The 21,424-nt window shown below is 28.1% G+C and overlaps 1 protein-coding gene across 3 annotated transcripts in view; it reads left to right on the top strand.

Annotated features, from left to right (window-relative positions):
* Nucleotides 1-57: 57 nt before the first annotated feature.
* LOC107444333 (putative ATP-dependent DNA helicase HFM1) overlaps nt 58-21,424 on the top strand; it is a 74,612-nt gene continuing 53,245 nt past the window's right edge. Inside the window, exons 1-10 of one of the 3 annotated variants that reach the window (XM_087159053.1) lie at nt 59-224; nt 983-1,023; nt 2,809-2,859; nt 4,297-4,367; nt 5,462-5,603; nt 7,296-7,447; nt 9,313-9,393; nt 10,933-11,097; nt 17,184-17,230; nt 20,990-21,143. In XM_087159053.1, coding sequence (XP_087015179.1) covers nt 160-224; nt 983-1,023; nt 2,809-2,859; nt 4,297-4,367; nt 5,462-5,603; nt 7,296-7,447; nt 9,313-9,393; nt 10,933-11,097; nt 17,184-17,230; nt 20,990-21,143 — 969 coding nt within the window. In that variant the 5' untranslated portion in view covers nt 59-159. Of the gene's footprint in view, nt 225-982; nt 1,024-2,808; nt 2,860-4,296; nt 4,368-5,461; nt 5,604-7,295; nt 7,448-9,312; nt 9,394-10,932; nt 11,098-17,183; nt 17,231-20,989; nt 21,144-21,424 lie in introns of all 3 variants that reach the window. The other 2 variants (XM_087159055.1, XM_087159054.1) reach the window with 2 other exon arrangements.

Here is a 21,424-nt window from a genome sequence, read left to right as displayed (position 1 = left end):
AATCTAAGATAAAAAAAATATATTTTGTTTGCACTGATTTTGGCAACATCAATAATTGAGCTCCTTTATTCAAATATCGTCTGCTCTTTAAAAAATTACTGTACTTATGGAAGAATAAATACCTGAGGTGATAACACATTTTTTTCTTAAAACTTAAAAATGTACGATGTTGATACATTCGATTCTTTATTTGGCGATGTATTTATGCAAAATACCAACTCTAAGTAAGTGTTTTTTAAACATCCTGTTATTGCTAAAGTTGCTGATAAAACTTCAATGTTCGCAAATTACAAATGTAAATCTGAAAACTTATTTATTTTATATATGTAATATAAAAGACTTTATAGATTTAAACTATGAGGAAACTTTCCGTATCGTGATCTACGGTAGAATAATTGCTAAGTCTTGGCAATTTCCTTGCATTAACCAAAAAAAAAAAAAAAAAAATAGTAGCATAGCTCTACAAGAACACTGTCATAACTCTAAAATGTAGCATTTGAGAAAATCAACTTAAAAATTCATAGTATGGTGGAATTCTTCATGGGGCACTTCATACATATTTTTTATTGACATAACCTAGAAATTGTTTTTTCACTTGTGTCACTTTTCTAACTGAGTTGTGATATAATAAACAACATATTGCAAAAAAAGTTTTACAAAAATAAATTTTGTTCTATCAGTTTTCTGAAATTTTATTTTAGTGTTTATAGCATAAGCAATAGAATGAAAATAATTGTCAAGCCACTTTTCTCGAAATCCATCGTGAAGCACTAATGTTATGTTTTCCAATTGCACAGCACTATAACCCGAAACCACTCCTGGACAATTCCCTGCTACATATTTTCCCAAAAACTATTGCTAGTTTAAAATTCATTTGATCGTAGTTTAACATCAAATCATGATACGGAAATATTCCCAAACTATGTAATTTACTTGGCTTGAGTGCTTCTTATCTTTTAATTATTTTACTTTTTTCTTACAGAAACATTGCTTCGAGCAACAAACCTAATGCTGATGAAAATGGTAAAAAAAAAACTCATGTATCTATAAAAAGGATATTTATGATCTAATTTACTAGCTTATTTAAAAAAAAAACTTGTTTCATACAAATTTAAAAGACATGTCCGTCGGTTATTTTTTGTTTTGTTGCAAAATTAGAGCAAATAATGTTGTAGGAAAATTTTGCTGAAACCCTATTTCTGGTATCATATTTCATGTTATTGTTTATCGTTATACTTTTAGTACTTGGTTTATTTTCATATGTATTAATAACTATTTCTGTCTTTCATATGTATTAATAACTATCTTTCTACAAAAAATCTGTGGAAAATGAATGTGCATTTTTTTTTTTTAACTTAGGAAAAAGGAATTGATTGGTGTATGCATGAATATTTGATTAGTACTCATTTTTTGTGGTGTTTGTATAAAAGATATGGGTTTGGTTGAACAAAGGGAACGAACAAATGATTATGATGACGAGATAGGTAAAAATGCTCATCATTATAAATTGTATCTAAGAAATGCTGCATGGTTTGAAGAGCGTAAAATGAATATGATTGATTGAGGATTTAATATTTTCTTTTTTGTTGATATAGGAAGCTGAGAAAGCTTCATATGAATGAGGTGAAAGTGAGATCAGGAAAAGCTTTGATTGATAGGCGTGATTTTTGTAGAAAAGTGTGAAAAAGAGCATGAAATGATTAAAGGTCCTAGTAGTATGGTTGTAGAAATTGATATAAGCATGCTTAGTAAGAGAAAATGTAATTGTGATAGACAAGTGAATGGTGGTATAGAAATAGTGAGTGGTAAATGTTCCTTTGAGTTTGTAGAAGATCTTAAGAAAGAGTACATAATTCCAACATTGATGACGTAAAAAATCTGAATGACGCAGAGGAAAAAAACTTTCTTGAGCATAATGAAAAGGAACAGTTAGAAGTAAAACTAAGAGACTTGTGGATTTTGAAAAGTTTTATGGGGACTAATTCACCTATATAACAAAATCTTTTGTGTCCAAACAATTATGTGATTTTATTTACTGTTAGCTAGAATTATTACTAATTGTTATGTTGAAAGTGCCCAAAGCAGAGTTTAACTTATTAAAAAAATAGTCTCCATGATACTTGATAATCGGTATTCTTATAGGTAAACACAAAAATGGCCTAGAGAAAAAATCATCAAAAAATGAAACATTAGAAGCAAAAACCGTAGGAAAATATATCACAACACAAAATTTAAGTTATTACCCAAAAAAAAATTGTCTGGGATTGATGATTTTCTGAAAAATGAAGGATTTTTTTGTCATTTAATTACTCCTTAAATTTTGTAATTCCTGAAACTGGTGCAGATACCAATAGAATCAGGGGCATGTGAAGTCAGATAAAGTGAGCATTTTGCAAGTAAAATGCTATAGTTAGATGCTAGGTCTGTTGCGCTGTCATTACATTCTTGCAAACTGTTTTTCACCTGCATTGTTTGTTTGTTTTTTTAATTATTATCGATCTTAAATTATTAAAAAAAATCGATGGTAAACATAAAAGGGAAAGAGTAATAATTCAATTTTGGAGAATCAATTTAATAAAATAGAATTTTCAAGCTCAAGTTATAAAACAAAAAAAAAACAGGTAGAAATGTAATGTTTATGATCGCAAACGCCTTAGCATATCTATTTGATATTTCGGTATATATATATTTTATTAATTTTCGTTCAAAATTCCTTTTGTGCCATGAGTTTGGTTAAGGCCAGGAACAGGTACTTATATGGTAATATCTCAAATATTTTCTCTAATTTTACTTTATTCTTTGTTTCAGTTTTAAAAAATGAAACCAATTCAAAACATCTTGTTCCTGTATCTGAAATTTGTATCCTTTAATGTATGTTTAAACCAGATAATATTCTTGTATCACTATCCTTATTAAAATTTACAAACTTCATATGTTTGGAGAGTACATGGTTCACCAAACTAGGTTATTTTTGATTATTTGATTGAAACTTCATATGTTTATAAAGTTAAATTATATTTTAATTATATTTTAATTATTTTTTTAATTTATTTTTTATAATTTAAAATAAATAAACTAATTAAAAAGTATTTAATTTAAACTTTTTTAATTTATTAGTATTTTTAATAAATAATTCATAAGTATCCACTTTCACCTAAATATGCTAACATGATTTTTAAAAAAATCACCGAACATTTTAAATAGGCTAATATATTACTTTGCAACTCTACTTAACAAGTGAATAAACACTCAGCTTTTAAAGTTATTTTGATAATGCTTACAAAAGAGTAAATTCTGTTCTTGCTAGTGTGTAATATGAAAATGTCATACTTCAGCATTATAGACGTTGAAGTCATTATTTAGTTGTTACAATTTATAGCATTAATATAAATTAATTTTACAAAATATTTTTTTTTCCCTTTATTAAGTCAGCACATAGTTTAAAAGATAAGTGCTTTAAATAAGCTTTGATAAAATTAATCATACGGATTGAAATCCTACAGCAAAAATAAAAAATATATAGATATGGTCATGGAAGTAGAAAATATATAAAAACATTAAAAAAACTTCAAAATATGGCAAATGTCCATATGCCGAAAAAAAAACAAAGGTTCATCTTCTGCCCAGTTCCTAGTTGATATGATTTATTCTTAATGTTTAATTCTTTAGTAATATTTTATAAGAAAAATTTGGAAATTTTGTTATTTATTCAACTTATACATTAATTTGTATTACTTACCTAAATGTTCACTATTTGTTTAATATATAAAATTTTCTATGAGTTGTAATTTTTAATGTTTACAAAAAGTTATATTTGAAAAAAAATTTTTTTTTTAATGTTCAGAATTGTTAAAAAGGTTTTCTCACCAAATAGTTTCAAAAAAATAAGCTGACTCAATCGCTTAAAAAATAAGTTTTACAATAAATTGAAAATTTTTGAATCAGCATAAAAAAAATTATTCAAATAGTAATTGTACCAATTTGCAAAGAACGTGACAAAAACTTTCTTTATTAGTATAGATTATCTATCATAAGCAAGCAACATAAAAAAATGTATGAATTTTTTTCCAACTTTGACCATTCAGAAAAACAAATTAATTCTGATTGCTTTCTAAATTGATTGTCCTATGTTTAAATAGTAAACTTAAGCTTTCTATATATCAATCTTTTAACTCAATTTTCTTCCTCTTATATAGATTTTTGTTATAAAAAATATTGTTCATAGGTTTAACACGTGTCTTCTCTATTGAAGGTTGAGTATACAAAAACTGTTATTTAACTCAATATTTTTCCCAGCTTCTAAATATCAGTCAATATTCAAAGCTTTCCCAAATTTTAACATAGTTCAGTCTGCTGTATTTGAAGATGTAAGTATTCAATCCAATAATACCATTGTTTTACTGTTCTTAATTTCATTGGTGTTTATCTGATACTTTAAAAAAAAATTCCCAAAACAATTTAATAAATGTAAATAGGAATAATAGCTGAATTTTATTGAACCTCAAATTGTTTTCTATTTCCTTAATTGAGTTCATGTGAAACCAATATTTTCATAGAATAGGGATAAAAGATAGTTATTTAGAAAAATTTGTTGCCCCTTCGACTTGCCTATTACGATCCTTTGGTAAAAATGAAAAGTACCTTATGATCGCAATACTGTAAATATATATGCTCGAGATAAAGCAAGTCATTTAAATAAGTCAGACTTTAGTATTACAAAAAAGATAGATACAAATAAAATTAGGATATTTTGTACTGGGGGTTTCCAGTATTTTTGCATTTTCTGTTTGTGATAGCATTTTAAAAATAATAATTTTATCCATTTAGTATAAAAGTGGAAAAACAATAAGATTAAATTATCATAATGAAATATTTATGACATATATTTTGCAGTTTGACAAGAGTATTTGATCATGATTTGCCGTCTGTTACTCTTTTCTTTTCCAATTACCTTCTTAAAATTTACATAGATTTAAATGCTTTATTATGTTATATGCCAACCATAGAATTCAATAAAACACCATTCATTACAGGAATAATATATTCATTACATTGAAATTTTTCAATCTTTTTTTACTTGCAATTTCGAAAAAATTGTTCTTAAAACTTATCAACAGAAAGTCCTTGGTTATTAAATTAGAAGAAAATAAATACTCAAGAACTTCTGAAACTAAAATTCATTAGGAAGTATATTTTGTATGAAGAATAAAATGTGTGAAAATATGCTTTAACTTTATATCATTATAGCAAATGTATAAATAATTCTGTCTTTTGGATGTATGTTTTCGTAGACCTTGCTTTCCATTAACTGAGCTCAATTTTAGTTGGGATGATTTATTTTTAATGAATAATTATTGCTTTTAAATCTGAAATATTTATACTACGGATGGAAGTATTTCTGATTACAGCACCTTATCTTCATAAAATTATGAAAAATTAAATATGTGATATTTTTCTCTAGGTGTTTTATACTGACAAGTCATTAGCAGTCTGCGCTCCCACAGGGTCAGGAAAGACAGTCATTTTTGAATTGGGTATCATTAGACTTCTGATGCTTATTTCTGACATTGGCCAGATTTCTTCTAGATACAAAATTATTTATAGTAAGGATAATATTTTCAAACTAATTTTAATTATATTTTCTTTTATTTTAAATATTGTTGGTAATTACTTAAATCTATGTGTATAATTTAGGATAATTTTTTATGCATGCCTTTTTATTATTTCATATTTTTATTGGTAATTACTTACGTATGGGATTTCTACAAATGCTAAAAAGTTGTAAGCGGTATTCAATACTTCAGTAAAATTTAATATAAAATTCAAAGACTTCTTTTTGTACCTTAACATGCTGATTCTTGGAAATTAGTTCTAGCTTCCTAAAAATTTACATTTTTGTACAGGGCTCGAAAAAACTCAGAAATTTTACCCATCCCCGAGGGCGGCTAGTCCAACAATGTACCCGTCCTCCTTTGAAATTAACCCATAACTTCTAAATAAATAAAAATATAATTTTTTCTTATTTATTACAAACATTTATATAAATTGCACAATGAATTAGTAGTTAATAGGTTTACAAATACCAGGATTACATTATACAGTAATTAAAAAAAGTATTTCTTTTATAAAATAATTTAAATTAAAAAGGTCAAGTTATCTGGAATGTCAATTTATCCGAGGGTGCTGAGTTTTTTAAATGAATCGAATATGACGTTTACCAGTTCCACAATCAAGATAATAATTTACAGAGGTTTCTGCACAGAAATCTGAAAGGGGTTTTCCATTTAGATAGATGTTCATAATTGCGTTTAACACTTCTCGTTTAAGACCAGTACGTAATGTGTTTTTTGTAAGTTCATTGCTGAAAAGCCTCTTTCAACCGCTGCAGTACTCCCAGACAGAGAAAACATCAATTCCACCATGCTCAGTATGTTGCTGTATTTCTAGATTAGAGGGTCATTTTAGAAGTGAGGCGCCAGACTCTTGTAAGATAACAAAAATTTAAAATGTATCACGAACATTAACATGAAAATGGCCGTCCGCGCGGACGTCGGATTCGAGAACTTTGTTGTCCGTGGGGAATTTTTGACCGCCGAGGACGGGTGGTTTTTCGATCCCTGTTTTTGTATACCCCTGCTTATGTATAACATCTGTGAAAATCAGAATAATTTTGTTTTGTCCTAGTTCTGGTAACCTTCCATCATGGCAGTGGGTGCTACCACAGCTTCTCTAAATTAATTTTAAAGTTAGAGAAAGGGCAAAAAAAAATTTGCTGTGGGTGGATGTATGAAAAAATTTAAAAGTAAAAGAAATATTTTTCTATCATCCATCGTAAAAGATATACAATTTTTCCCTTTTTAAAATCTTTTTCAAGAAATGAATTTGCATAAAAGCTGCAGATAAAGATTCTTTTCCAATATTGCACATGCAAAGTTATTATTATTATTTAAAAGCATTTATAATTTGAAACTTTAAAATTTCACATACACAAAGTTGTTCTATTCAGTATAGATTTATGATTATGTGATTTTTACCAGTGACAACTAATACATGTGACAAACATGATCTGACCCCAAATAGTAAAGCATTACATACATTTTTGTACATTGCTAAAAATTGTAGTATTGTGAACAAAAATTCTTTGATTATTCTTTATACTTATTTAAAATTTTTATTTAAGTCTATGTGTTTTGTAAAAACTTTTACGTCAAATAAAAATTTAATACATTTATTTTCTAATTTGTCGGTACTTTAAAAAAATAAAAAAAAAACAACCTTTTTTTCCATCCTTTTAGTGGCACCTGTAAAGTCATTGTGCAATGAACGATATGAAGATTGGAATGCAAAATTTTCTCCACTAGGTGCTCTGTGTATCCAGCTGACAGGCGACACTGATCTGGAAAACTATTTTGAACTCCAAAAATATTCCATCATACTCACCACCCCTGTGAATATAATGTCTTTTTTTTTCTTACAATACACTTAAAATAATTTCTGAAGACATTATCTTTTGAATTTATTTGGATGATTTTAATTTTTGTCTTGTTGTTCTGCTGATTAAAGTTTCTGATAATTTTGTTAAACTTAAACTATCTACGGAATTTATAAATTTAAAAAAAAAAAATATTAGTCAAATTAAGTTTTATAACTGTTTTAGTGTTGTACTTTTGAAATTTTTTCCTTCCTTTACAACTAACAAAGAACTGCTGTGAATGGTGGTTTCAAAGTGTTATTGTATCACTCAATTTCTGCAAAAAACTATTTTAAATGACTTTAGATTGAACAATTGCTGATGAACAGTGGCGTAGCTGTCTTGCAGGCCCTGAGGTTCTATAATGCAGCCACTTTAAATTAATACTAGGTAGTTTTTGTTGCAAGAATATTCATAAAAATTACTATACTTGAACATATTATATATAGAGCCCAATAGCCAAGAATTGATAAAAACATAGATGTAAAAGATAACAAGACCATTTTAAATAGTTAAATTAACAATATTTTTGGTTATAGGAATATTAAAGGGAAAAAAATGCAGTATAAGATATACATATAGCACAATAATCACTTGAAAGATTTCTTTCTCAATTTAATAACTGCAAATATGCCAATTAGGTTTAGGTTTAGAAATTTCCTTGCTTGCTGTCTCAATTGAAAGCTGTGCCAAGTCACTATAAATTTCTTGGCTACTAAGGGTTAATTCCAACTATGAATAAATCAATTTCAACTTGAAAAGATCTTTAGCCACTCTTTCTGGAAATGTAAGAAATATAAAGTAGATTAAGTATTAATTAGAAATCTGCTAGATTTTTAACCATAAAAAATGTTTTTTTTTTTATTTTACATTTAAATAGTTTTAATTGAAGAAATAAATTTTACTTTTTATTTGTGTTTTATTTTTAAAAACATTTTAGGCCTTGCTTCTTTTTTTCTGAAGAGTTCTAACATAAAAAGACTAACAAAACTATAGGGAATCAGAGAAACGTGATCAAGCACAAAATGCACTAATGAAAAATAAAACTAAACTACGAGTTTAGTGCTAGGATTATCAGTTAAACTTGTTCTTAATGCATAATTGGAAATATTTATCAGTCACAAAAAAAAAAAAAAAAAATTTTGTTTTTTGTATTTTTTAAAAATTGTTCTATTATATAAAAGTTTTGTAATTCATATCATACATTATCTTTAGTCTGTCCTTGGTATATTTGTGAACCATTAGTTGACTTGTAACATAATACCTACCAGCAAATGTTTTACTTTATCTTCAAGACTTTTATTCAGTCTATCAGACCTTTTCTAAAACTAGCTTGTAGCAGGGCTTAAAAATTTATAGGAAACAATTAGCAATACCATTTTGTAAAAAATTAAGGATGTTAGGGTGTATGCTTCTGAACTCTCACACTATTGACAAAATTAGTGGCTTTCTTAGGAAAGGTCTTAGACTCCTATTCTATAAGTGTGATTATCCTCTAATTTGATTATGTACAATTATTAAATGCTTGTCTCTATGCTTTTCTCCTGCCTTTTTATGTTTAAAAAATTAATGATAAAAATGAAAGTTTTTCTAAATAAATTTTGAAAAATGTAAATAATACAAAAAAATAATTTTTATAAGTATAATGTTTTGTTAACTTTTGTATCTTTGGCAATGGGGCACTGCCTCGTTTATACCAATGATAGCTACACCCCTGCTATTGAAAAATATTTCAATTCAAAATTGAGACCTAACTACCTTCTTCTTTACAACTCTTATGTATCTATTTTAAGAATAAATACAATTCACTAAATCCATTTATAATGATCTATATTACTCAGGAAAAATGGGATAGTGTTACTAGAGTTTGGAAAAATAACAGAAACCTAGTTCAAACTGTTAAACTTCTGCTAATTGATGAGGTATGTATGTATACATTTGCATGTATAATGTAATAGTATGTTGCAACTTTTAATGTTGTAACATAGTTTCATATGTTGTGTTATGATTTGATTTTTAATATTTCAATTATAATTTAGTTTATTAAATATAGCTAATTATAAATTAAAAGTTCATCTTTAAAAATTTTTAAAAAAAATTCTTTAATTTTAAAAATTTTTATTTTAATCAAGTTAATTAGATTTTTTAATTTTTTTAAAGAAAGTTTGAAAAATCAAAAAACATTTTACTAACTTAAAACTTGTATTAATTTTCCTACTTGATAAAAGCTGATTTTCTCAATATTAATTTATTGTAACTCGCTTGTCAGTAATTCCAGCTAGACATTGGAAACTACGGATCCTTAAGACCCTAGACTTGCAAATGTAAAAGAATTTAAAAATGAGCAATTATCATTTATAAAACATTCTGAATCTTCAAAAATTAAAAATTTATGTGAATTAAATAAAATAAATTTTCTCTTCTGATGACGTTTCAAAAGTTAAAACAGAACATAGGAAAAGGAGGTGAATGAAAGTCTCCATGATGAAAAAGATAAAAAATGATGTGTGACAAAAAATGTATCTTTTAGGCAATCAATAAAATCGCTACCTTTTTATCTCCTATTAATATGTGCATTTGTAAAGCTTCACTTATTGATAGAACTGATTTCAAAACATAAAAAGAGTTATATCTGAAATCGGAGTTTTTAATTAGATTGATTAGACTTTATATCAAGCAAAAACAGCAATGTTATTTAATACTCGGAATTATTTTATCACCTTCTGCTATAAATAAAGGAAAAGGAATTATAGTGTTTTTTTTCCATTATATTTTGGTTAAATTTTTCCGGCATAAATCTGCTCTCTGCATAATTAATCATTCAACATAAATTTATTTTTGCTTTGGAGAATATCCTTTCTACAATTTTTTGTGTATTTGATGCACTACAAAGTGTAAGTGGGTTTCCTATTCGTACTATAAAAAACTTAATTTTAAGTACTATGTAAATGCAAAAAGACTCATAGTAAGTAGATCAATTATTTTTGTGCTGAAAGAAATAGTATAAGAGTGAAAAATTGTTGTCATTTTTCAGATAAAGAAGGATAATAATTTAACTAGCAATATTCTCAATAAATGTGAGTTGATAGCTATTATTGTTAGATTTAAATATTAGGCTTTACTCTAGTCACTTCTTTACTGACTTAATCCTGTTTCTTCTCATAAATGTATAAAATTTCTTAATTATGCAACAATTAATGTATGACAGTAATATGTTTATGCTTTGTAATGTTTATGGTTTCTTAAAATTTCTTCCTCTGAAACATTATTTAATTTAACTTATCTTACGTCAGCCATTTTTTGCCTATTACTTTGAAATGTGCTTTAAAAAAGATTTAAAATAGATCTTTTCATTCATTTCATTTTCCCTACAAAAAAGTTTTAAACCATTTGTTTTCTTATATCAGTTGCAAATTCACTAGATAGTTTTATTAATGAACTAATAACAAGTGTTGTTGTAGGTTCATTTACTGAATGAAGAAGAGAGAGGTGCCACTTTGGAAGCAGCTCTAAGCCGCATGAAAGCAATTCAAACACTTCTGATGAGGGAATCTTCAGAGAAGGCAAAAGCAGAACCTAATCTTAGATTTATTGCTGTATCTGCTACCCTCCCGAATGCAGAGGATGTAAGTTGTAATCACTGTGTCTCTTTTATAATGAAAAGGGTTTTAAAATATTGTATTCAAAATAAATTCTGCAATACAAATATGTACCTAAATATTTTCGGATCATAGATTCCCAATCTATTTTGGATCATAATCCACTTTGCTAGTCAAAAAAATTATTAATGCCCCCTTATTTTTTTAAAAAAAAAAAAAAAAAAAAACATTCATAAATAAGTATTGTTTAAAAAAATTCTCCTATGTCTTTTTATATTTTTAATATGATGCGTTTTTTATAATCACTAATTTATGTTACTGAATATATATCTAATGACCAATCTATCTGTGTTAGAAACATATTTTATACTAATTTTGATAAAAATAACCCCTGTATAAAATGTTATTTTCTTGCATAAGTATAAATTCAACAAGTAACTTTACAGTTTGAATTTAATACTCAAATAAATATATTTTTTTAAAACTTCGTTCGAAAAACCTATCTTATATCAGATCAACTTGCCATCTATCATCTGTGTTTTTTAGCATTGCTAATACAGAGTGAATTATATTTCAAAATCTAAAAAGGTAGCTATATTTTAAAATTTAACAATAGGATATCCAAAGTTAATTATATCGTAACATTTTGAATTTATAAAAAGCCCATAAATTATGCAAATAAATTAACTTAATAATATAATCAAAATTTCTATATACGATTTAAAAATAAGAGAAAAATATATGTACTCTGAAGTTCTCAAATAATAAATTTCTGACTTTACGACATACTTATTTAAGTTAAAGCAGCTTTTTTAGGTGAAATTTTGGATATCTGTAGGGGCACAAATTCAAATTCATGGCATTCATACAAACTTAAAGTGGGTATTACACTTATCATCGTTAAAAGCATTTTTATTTTAAAGATAAACAGTTTCAAAAACTAATAATACTAAAATTATTATACATTATACTGAGTTAGAAAGATAAATAAATTTTCAATGCCAAACCAGTCATTTTATAAGTTTTTATGTATACTTATACCATTTATAGTTTGTTTTTGATCATAAAATACTTCATATTCTAAAAAAAAATTGTAATCTTGCTAGCGCCTTTCTAAAAGTCTTCCCTTTCTCACTGGAGGCGTTAGCACCCGCATTGGCCATCTTAGATTGCATGTAGTGTGATAAAAAATAATTAGTATCTTTATTGTAAGAGAGAAAAGAACTTAAAATGTAATTTAATTTTTTTTCAAACAAGAGTATTTAAAATTATTTGCTTTAAAGTTTCAACATTTTTGTAACAAAGGAAAGTAAGTCTTTCTTATATGAGTAATTAGGTTAAATACACTTCAAATATATGCTAATTGTGGAACATTTTTAAGCTGCGTGCAATTTTAGAGTTGAATGTTTTTTCCTCCTTTTTTTTTGGTAGATTTGAATGTGCAGTAATCACTCCATGTGGTAAAATAATAAAAGAAAAAGTTATATATCCTTTTAATTCATTAAAATGTTCGAAGAGGATTTCAAAGAAAGAAAACATTCTGGAATATATGAAAGAATTCAAACAATATTCCTTTGTTTGAATCCTTTCATATATTCCAGAATGTTCCTAGAATGTTCCTAGCGTATGCAACAGAGGCTACCAGCTGTTGCCAAAAAACCTTTTTTGGCAACAGCTGGTAGCCTCTGTTGCATACGCTTTTTCTCGCTCCTTGAATATTTTGATTTTACCCATTGTTTTAAGTCTAATTTCACTTATAATTATAAAAATTTGAAAATATCAATTTAATGTTTTAGTAAGCAAGCTTTCTATACATAAATATTGCTTCAAACAATGTCTTCGTCAAAAATTTTGTGTAAAGCATGTACCGAACCAATTCTGGAAGACTCAGATGGATTAACATGCAAAGGTGAATGCAATTCTGTTTTTCATTTTCATTGTGGTGGTTTCGCTGAAAGAGCTTTTAGAAGACTTACTGTTGATAAAAAACAAAAGTGGACCTGCGCACAATGTTCAAAATCACAGGAAAATCCAACGAAAATAAAAAGTGCAACTAGCCCAGACATTCTCGAGGATATCTTACAGCAAAATAAAGACCTAAAAGAGTTAATAACTAACAAATTCAATGACTTAACCCGTTCAATTGAATTCAACAGTGAAGTAATTCAAGAGTTGAAAAATTCTATCACAGAGCTACAGAACGTAAACAAAACTTTACAAGCAAAAAATGATCAGCTAACTAGAGAAAGCGCAGAAATAAAGAAGGAACTGAATGAACTAAAAGAAGCAGTTATTGAACTCAAGCAATATTCCCGAAGATCCAACTTTGAAATAAGTAACTTACCCGAATGTGAAAATGAAGACATACAACAAGTAATATCCCAGATTGATAATGTTGCGAATACTAATATATCCGAAAATCTGATCACCGCTCACAGAGTCCCCAGCTTTAATAAAGATAAACCCAAACCCATCATCGTTCAAGTTAAATCCAAATCTGTACGTGATGAGCTCTTAAAGAAACTGAGAAATCGTAAACTTTCAACCTGCGAAGTCAACTCCAGATTCACTGAAATGCCTGTTTACTTCAATGAACATTTGACTCCCGAACTGAAGCATCTATTTTATCTTTCACGTAAGGCTAAATCTGAAAAGGGATTCAAGTTTTGTTGGGTTCGTGATGGTAAAATATTCCTGAGAAAAGATGAATCGTCCAAAATAATACGTGTGAAATCATCTCAAGACCTTAATACTCCATCCAACTGAAGAAACATTTTTATCTGTGCCGGACTGCCTAAAAATTGAAAATTTGGACGATTTAAAGTTTTTTATTACCTCAACCTGTAAGTTAAACATTAATATTTTACATATAAATATTAGAAGTTTAAGAGCCAACTTTGATAATTTTATTTCACATATTTCTAGCATGATTGAAAATATAAGTGTCATAATTATGTCGGAAATTTGGATTTACCAAAATGAAACTAATTTTTACTCAATAGACGGTTATAATTCATTCTTTAATTGCAGAAATAATAATCGCTCTGGAGGTGTTTGTGTTTTTATTAAAAAATGTCTTGATATTTCAGAGTTAGCTATACATTTTGTTTCCGCAGAATCTATATTACTTTATTGCAAATCTTTAGATTTATTATTTCTATCTTTATATAGATCTCATGATTTTACTGTTGATTTTTTTAATACTGAACTTAAAGTAATAATCTCTGAGCTTAAATATCCTAATATAATACTGATGGGTGATATAAATATTGATATTCTAAGTGATGATTTTATTACTCATGAATATATTAATTTATTATGCCAATTTGGATTTCAAAATTACATAGACAAACCAACTAGAGTAAATTCCTCATCAACTTGCATTGATCATGTCTTCGTAAAAACAAATAAATTTTCAATCAAATCCGGAATATTCATAAATGACATAAGCGATCACTATCCAACCTTTTGCAGTGTTCATTACGATGAGGTAAATAAAATTAAGGAAGCTGAAAATAAAATTTCAATCAACTATAATAAGCTCAATAGTTATCTCTCAAATTACATATTTAATTACAATCCTCAAGATTCTCTTGATCAACAATATCGAAGTTTTGTTTTCAAACTCAATAATTTAAAAAATAATTTTAAATATAAGCATAAATCAAACAAAAAAGCCAAAAATAACTGGATGACTAATAATATCTTGATTTTAATTCGAAGAAAGGAAAAACTATTCAAAAAAACTAGAAAATATCCATGGGATATTATTTACAAAACAGCATACAACACTATAGTTTCTGAGCTTAAGAACTTAATTAAAACAGCAAAATCAGAATATTTCAAATTCAAATTTTTAAATTGTGATTCAAATAAACAAAAATGGGATCTTGTAAATGGTATTATTGGTAATCAGAGCAAATCACTTACTTTACCTGATATTTTAAACGACTATGAATCTTCTGATCAATTCAATAAATCATTTGCAAATGTCAACAGTACCTCAAACCCAAATTTAAACAGTTTGCAAATATATATTTCACCAAGTTTAACCTCGTTTGTTTTCCTAGAATTGAATGATTGTGAAGTACTTCACTTAATAAATTCTCTTTCTAATAAAAACTCCTTTGACTATGACGGTATTAATGTAAAATTAATTAAACTATTTGCTCTCAATAATATAAATTTTATAACTAATTTCATCAATACCTCAATCAAGTCATCCATATTTCCAACTTCTTTAAAAAGAGCAACCATAACTCCTATTTTTAAAACCGGCGATAAAAATTGCCTATCAAACTATAGACCAATTTCAATATTACCTGTTTTTTCCAAAATCATTGAAAAAGCTCTAGCTGATAAAATGTACAATTATTTAAAACATACAAATTTTTTCTCTGTTAATCAACATGGATTTATTAAAGGCAAAAGTACAGAAAAAGCTCTTTTGGAATTTTCAAAATTTATTCATAATAGTATTGCTGAAAATAAGATAACAGTAGCTATATTTCTTGATATATCAAAAGCTTTCGATAATGTCAATCACAATCTTTTAATTAAAAAATTAGAATTTGCTGGTTTCAGAGGAATTATGTTAAATTGGTTTGTTTCATATCTTTCAAACAGAGAACATAGAGTTAAAATCCGAGGTAATTTTAGTAATTATATTTTTTCAAACCGTGGTGTTCCTCAAGGATCTATTCTAGGACCCTTATTGTTTATTATATTCATCAATGACTTTTGTCAACTCAAACTTTTTGGTAAGATAATAACGTATGCTGATGATTCCGTAATTTTGTATTCTTGCACTGATTTAAATCAACTAATTTTTCAAATTGAATCTGATTTACGCATAATTTCAAAATGGTTTACAATAAATGACTTAAATTTAAATCTAAATAAAACTAAATATATTTATTTCAGTTTAAGAAAATCAGAATTTAACTTAAATTTAAAATTTCACTCTCTCTCCTGCAAAAGTACTAATGAAAATTGTCAATGCTATATTCTACAATCTGTAAATAATATCAAATATTTAGGACTATATATCGATTCTAATTTAAAATGGAAAACACATATTAACAATTTAGTTAAAAAATTGCGTTTCGTTTTAGTTAAATTTTATCACCTTAAGAATAAAATTCATTTTAATTTTGTGAAAGCACTCTATTACTCCTGGTTTTATTCTTTAATTAATTATGGTGCGATAATATATGGCGATGAATATAAAACTAATTTACTTCCCTTAATCTCAGTTCAGAATAAATGCTTCAAGATTATTAATTCTCTAAATATAAATAATTCAAGTGTAACTACTACCAATATATATACAAGAATTAACCTATTACCATTTCGCCATAATGTATTTTTTCGTATTTTACTCTATTTACACAACAATAAATTAATATGCAAATTAAAAACTAATGTGTCTGAAAGGAGACCAACTGAAATGTATGAGATTCCCTTCTTTACAAAAGAAATTTCACGAAAACAGTTTTTTTACTTAGCACCTAAATTATATAATAAATTACCATTTCAGTTGCAAAACATCAAAATATATTCTTCTTTTAAGCGTGCTTTATTTCAATTTGTGATGAACATTGACGATTTAGATCTCTATTTTTCACTTTAAAGGAAGCATTTGATTTTTTATACCAGTCTTGTGCCAATCCAAATGAATTTCTTATGTTACCTTTGTTATTTTTTTTTTATTTATTTATTTATTTTTTTTATATACAGTTTCATGCATTTTTTTTTGTTTTCTATTATTACAGTGTTCAACAATATATGACGTCTTATGATGAGCAAAATAATTTATGATTGTAATACCCCCTTTTTTTTTTCCTTTCTTTCTTCTTTTTTTTTTTTTTTTTTTTTTTTTCTTTTAAATTTCTATTTTAAATTTATTGTATTACTTTTCTTTGTCGCCTGGACAGGATTTTCCTCTTGACGACGAATATATATTCTTTGTATTTATGTGTTTTTGATCTCAATAAAGTTATATTTGTTTGTTAAAAAAAAAAAAAAAAAAAATATTCAAGATTTTTACTTGTACAAATTTATTAATCATGTGAATTATGTGTGATCTTTGTTAACTTATTTCACATCTTTAGGTTTGTGAATGGTTGAGTCTTCCCAACAGAAAAGGAGAATATTACAAGTAATGTTTTCATACATTTACTTTAAATTTGAGTACTGCTCATTGTATAACTAAATGTTATTTATACTTTATTAAAACTATGAGAAAAATATAAAAATCTGTTTAGAAAGATTGTGCAGTAAAAATGTTTTTTACAAATCATTAAATCATTATTATAAATGTTGATGGTAGTTATGCTTCAAATGTTGATAAACGTTTAAAATTTGTTCAGTCAACCCTCAATATAGCCTCCCACGGTGAGCCTAACGGCAAGAAAAATCTATGATCCATCTACCACTATATTTACCTCATCCATGATCCATCTGTCACTATATTTACCTCATCCATGATCTATCTACCACTATATTTACCTCAGCACTTAGCAATATTTTACCTTATCACTGTGGTTACATCAGTAAAATTCGTATCAATCAGTCCAAGCTGGGATTTGAACCTGTGATGCCTCATTGGGAGGCAAACGCTCTATCCCCTGAGTCACCACGGCTCTCAGTAACTGTGTCCGAATGAACAGTTCAGGTTAGATGGTCTTATTAGGGTTTAGATATTACTGGTTCTATGGAATAGCAAACATGATTTCATGTATTGGCTATTATAACCAATGGGTTGAAGTAAGAGGAATATGGGCTGCAAATTGAAAAGCAAAGAAAGAATACTTTTTTCTGAAAGAGACAAGGGCGCCGGCGGAATAATATAAAAGGGGGTGCAACCGTCTAACAAACTAAACCCCCCCCCATTTTTCTTTTTTTTTAAACATTCTGTTATTACGTTTTTTTTTTTTTTTGTTATTACATATACTTTCATCTATTAATTTTTTTTCAAGATTCAGGTATAGAACAAAATAATAGGAACACCTGTGAAAAAATGAAAATATTTTATTAATAAGGAGTTTGGCCTGAATGACAGCTTGCATTCGACGTGGGATTGACAAATAAAGGTCTTGAACAAAAGTTCATTGGAATTTGCAGCCATTTCTCTTGCAGGGCTGTCTCGAGTTGAGAGAGTGTGCGTGGAGGAGGAAACCGAGCACGGACTTTTTTCTCCAAAAAAACGCACAAAGACTCAATGATATTGAGATCAGAGGACTGAGGACACCACGTTAGATGGTCCACTTCATAATTATGCTCATTTAACCATGTTTGAACACAGTGAGACGTGTGAACAGGGGCGTTGTCATCTTGGAACACAGGAAGCTCTCCCGGAAAGAGAGTATGAAGCATATGGTGAAGATGATCTGCAAGAATGCTTCGGTAATGGTCCTCTTTGACCACCCCCTCAAGACAACGTGAGGCCCCTATCCACGGGCAGAAATAGCGCCCCACACCATCACTGAACCACCTCCATGTTTCACGGTTGGAACCAGGCAGTCAACATGAAATGCTTCTGCCGGCGTTCGCCACACGGACACACGTCCGGTGGTCTGGAATAGTGCAAAAGAGGATTCATCAGACCAGATGACTTGTTCCCATTGCAGTTGTGTACATTGTAGGTGGTCTTGGCACCACTGTAGTCTCTTCAAAGAATTCCGCGCTGAAACTAACAGCTTTGGAATAGCTACTCTGCCATGATTGTTAGCAGCATGCAACTCCCGTTGAATAGTTTTCATGGATGCAGGGTTCTGAAGGTGGGTATTCATCTCGGATGTTATTACCGGTAGTGTTGTCTTGCGTTTTCGAGTGACTATCCTCTTCAACACCCGTCTATCACGGTCTGACAACTTCGACTTCCTGCCGCTGTTGTGCCTCACCGAAGACACCTTACCCAACTTTGTGTATGCGGACAGAGTCCTTGATTCAGTGGTCCTTGAAACACCTACAAGGTTCGCTGTTCTAGACACGGACGCTCCAGCCAGGCGAGCTCCGTTTATCATGCCTCTTTTAAGGTCAGACATAATATCGTTTTGCTAGAAATAGATTTTTCTCTTGCAAATCTCACACTGCCAAATGCTAGACAGATACCTTGCCTTTCATCACCACTAGGTGGCACATTCTTGCGACCCCCGCTTATTGGACGGTCGAGAACGACTCCATTCTTTCAGAGATGTTCCTATTATTTCTTCATTGCTAACAAGATATTTAAAAAAAATTACGAATTTACGTGATCTCAAATGTGAAGGAAAGAGAAAATTCTTATGAATCCCTCGAATACATCGATTTAGATATTGAGGCCACACCGTTTTATCCTGCTGTAGCGGAGGCAATCAAAATTGGCCTAACTCTTCAAGCTACTACGTGCACTATTGAATGCACTTATAGTACAATGCGACGCATGAAAACATGGAATCGGTACTACAATGTCTCACGAGAGATTAAACAGTTTGTGCATGCTCAGTATGCATAAGAAAAGAATCAAAGATCACTCAGAATTCATTGAAAATGTTATAAACAGATTTGGACAGCTAACAAGACTATTACAATTCTTGTTTGATTAAACAATTCTTAATTGTTGTGTATCAATAATTGCTTAACTATTTGCTTTTGAATAAAAATATTTTTAATAAAAAAATTTTTATACTCTTTAATTGTTTAAAAAAAAGCCAGAGGGGTGCAAGTGCACCCCCTTGCACCCCGCTGCCGGCGCCCTTGGAAAGAGATATTATAATAAATATTGCTTTTAAACTGTTTATGGCCTTCGAATGAGTGTTGACTTGTCTTATAATGATAGTAGAAAATTAAGTATGTAAAAACATGTTAAAAATAGAATATTTATTTTTAAAAAAATTAACAAGCACTGTCCTACTTTTTTTCAAAGTATATACGAAGAATGTATTTAAGCATACATCACAGCTGTTTTTAAAGTAAATAATTCATCAAAAAGAGATTGGGAATTTTACTCTTTTGAAACTTCATTTTAACATAATTTCAATGAAATGTGTCTATAAAACAATCACTTTATGCCGATACACTTTCATACTGACACCAAGTTTCTCTATAATAATATTTCTTGATTATCTTGCTCAAATTCAAGTATGTTTGTCTAGCAAAAAACATCAGCCTGCCAAAAAAAAAAAAAATTATTCTGAGATTAGGCAATACGACTAGTTTGACTTATTTAACAAATTAAATTCTACTGTTTTTATAAAAATAAAAAAAATAAAAAGATTTTAAGATCTCTTTAACTTATGATAGGAAATTAAGATTTCTTCTACTTATGATAGGAAAATTTACTTACTCAAATACACATCTCTTTGCTACAACTCAGCATAATTACTTGTTCAATATTTTAAATTTGCATTATTTTTGAAACAGAGTGAATTAAGAAAGAGTTAATAAAAATGTAACAGATAAAAAAAAATTTCCAAATTATTACATATCTATTAGAAATATGTGCAGTACACCAACTTCATGAGAAAATGCACTGTAATAAACTGCCACACTTATGCAAATTTTTAACTTTCTTGTAAAATATAATTCATTTCTTTTTAATATTTGAAGTATTGATAGTTCTGTTTGAAAGTAGATGAGTAATAAAGCAAGTTAATGTGCTAACACTTGAGTAGCTTTAAGTATCTTGAAATATTTTTCACCTATAAAAAATTTTGTTTAGAATCTCTGCACAATAGCATAAAATATACCAAACATTATTTTGTTTATTTTTTATCAATATTTTTATATTACACTGAGTAATGAACTATATAGATTTAAAATTGTGTTTTATGCAAAGATGTTTTTATTGCATGAAACACCATGTTAAATGTATTTTCTACAATATGTTAAGTAAAATGAAAATGTAATTTTTAAATATGAACAAACATATTTTCAGCTTTCACGAAGATCTGAGGCCTGTGCAATTGAAAAAAGTTGTCGTCGGTTATCCGTACAGCGATACTCAATCTGAGTTCCGCTTTGATCTCATGCTGTCCTACAAGTTGAACAACGTTATTCAGACTTACTCTGAAGCAAAGCCAACTTTAGTGGTAATTTCTTCTTTAACATTTTATGATGTGCTATTTCCATGAGCATTCCTATTCAATCAAAGATGCATCTACTGAATGAGTAGATGAGTACAATGAGTAAATTCTATGTTACATTAGAAAATCATATTTCTTTTTTGGATTATTCTACATTTTATTCAGTATAAAATTTCTATTAATAAGTTTGTGTGTTTATATATTAATTTGAAACTTATTTTATAACTGCAGAGTTCTCCTTAGGAATTAAAGAAAGTTAGAGGATTAATAATACCTTATGTGTTTAA

The sequence above is a fragment of the Parasteatoda tepidariorum genome, chromosome 3 (assembly GCF_982258835.1).
Source record: "Parasteatoda tepidariorum strain Cologne lab strain chromosome 3, Ptep-v5.0, whole genome shotgun sequence".
NCBI classification, from domain to species: domain Eukaryota; kingdom Metazoa; phylum Arthropoda; class Arachnida; order Araneae; family Theridiidae; genus Parasteatoda; species Parasteatoda tepidariorum.
Note: the sequence above shows the minus strand (reverse complement) of the source record. Positions and strands in the feature narration are given on the sequence as shown.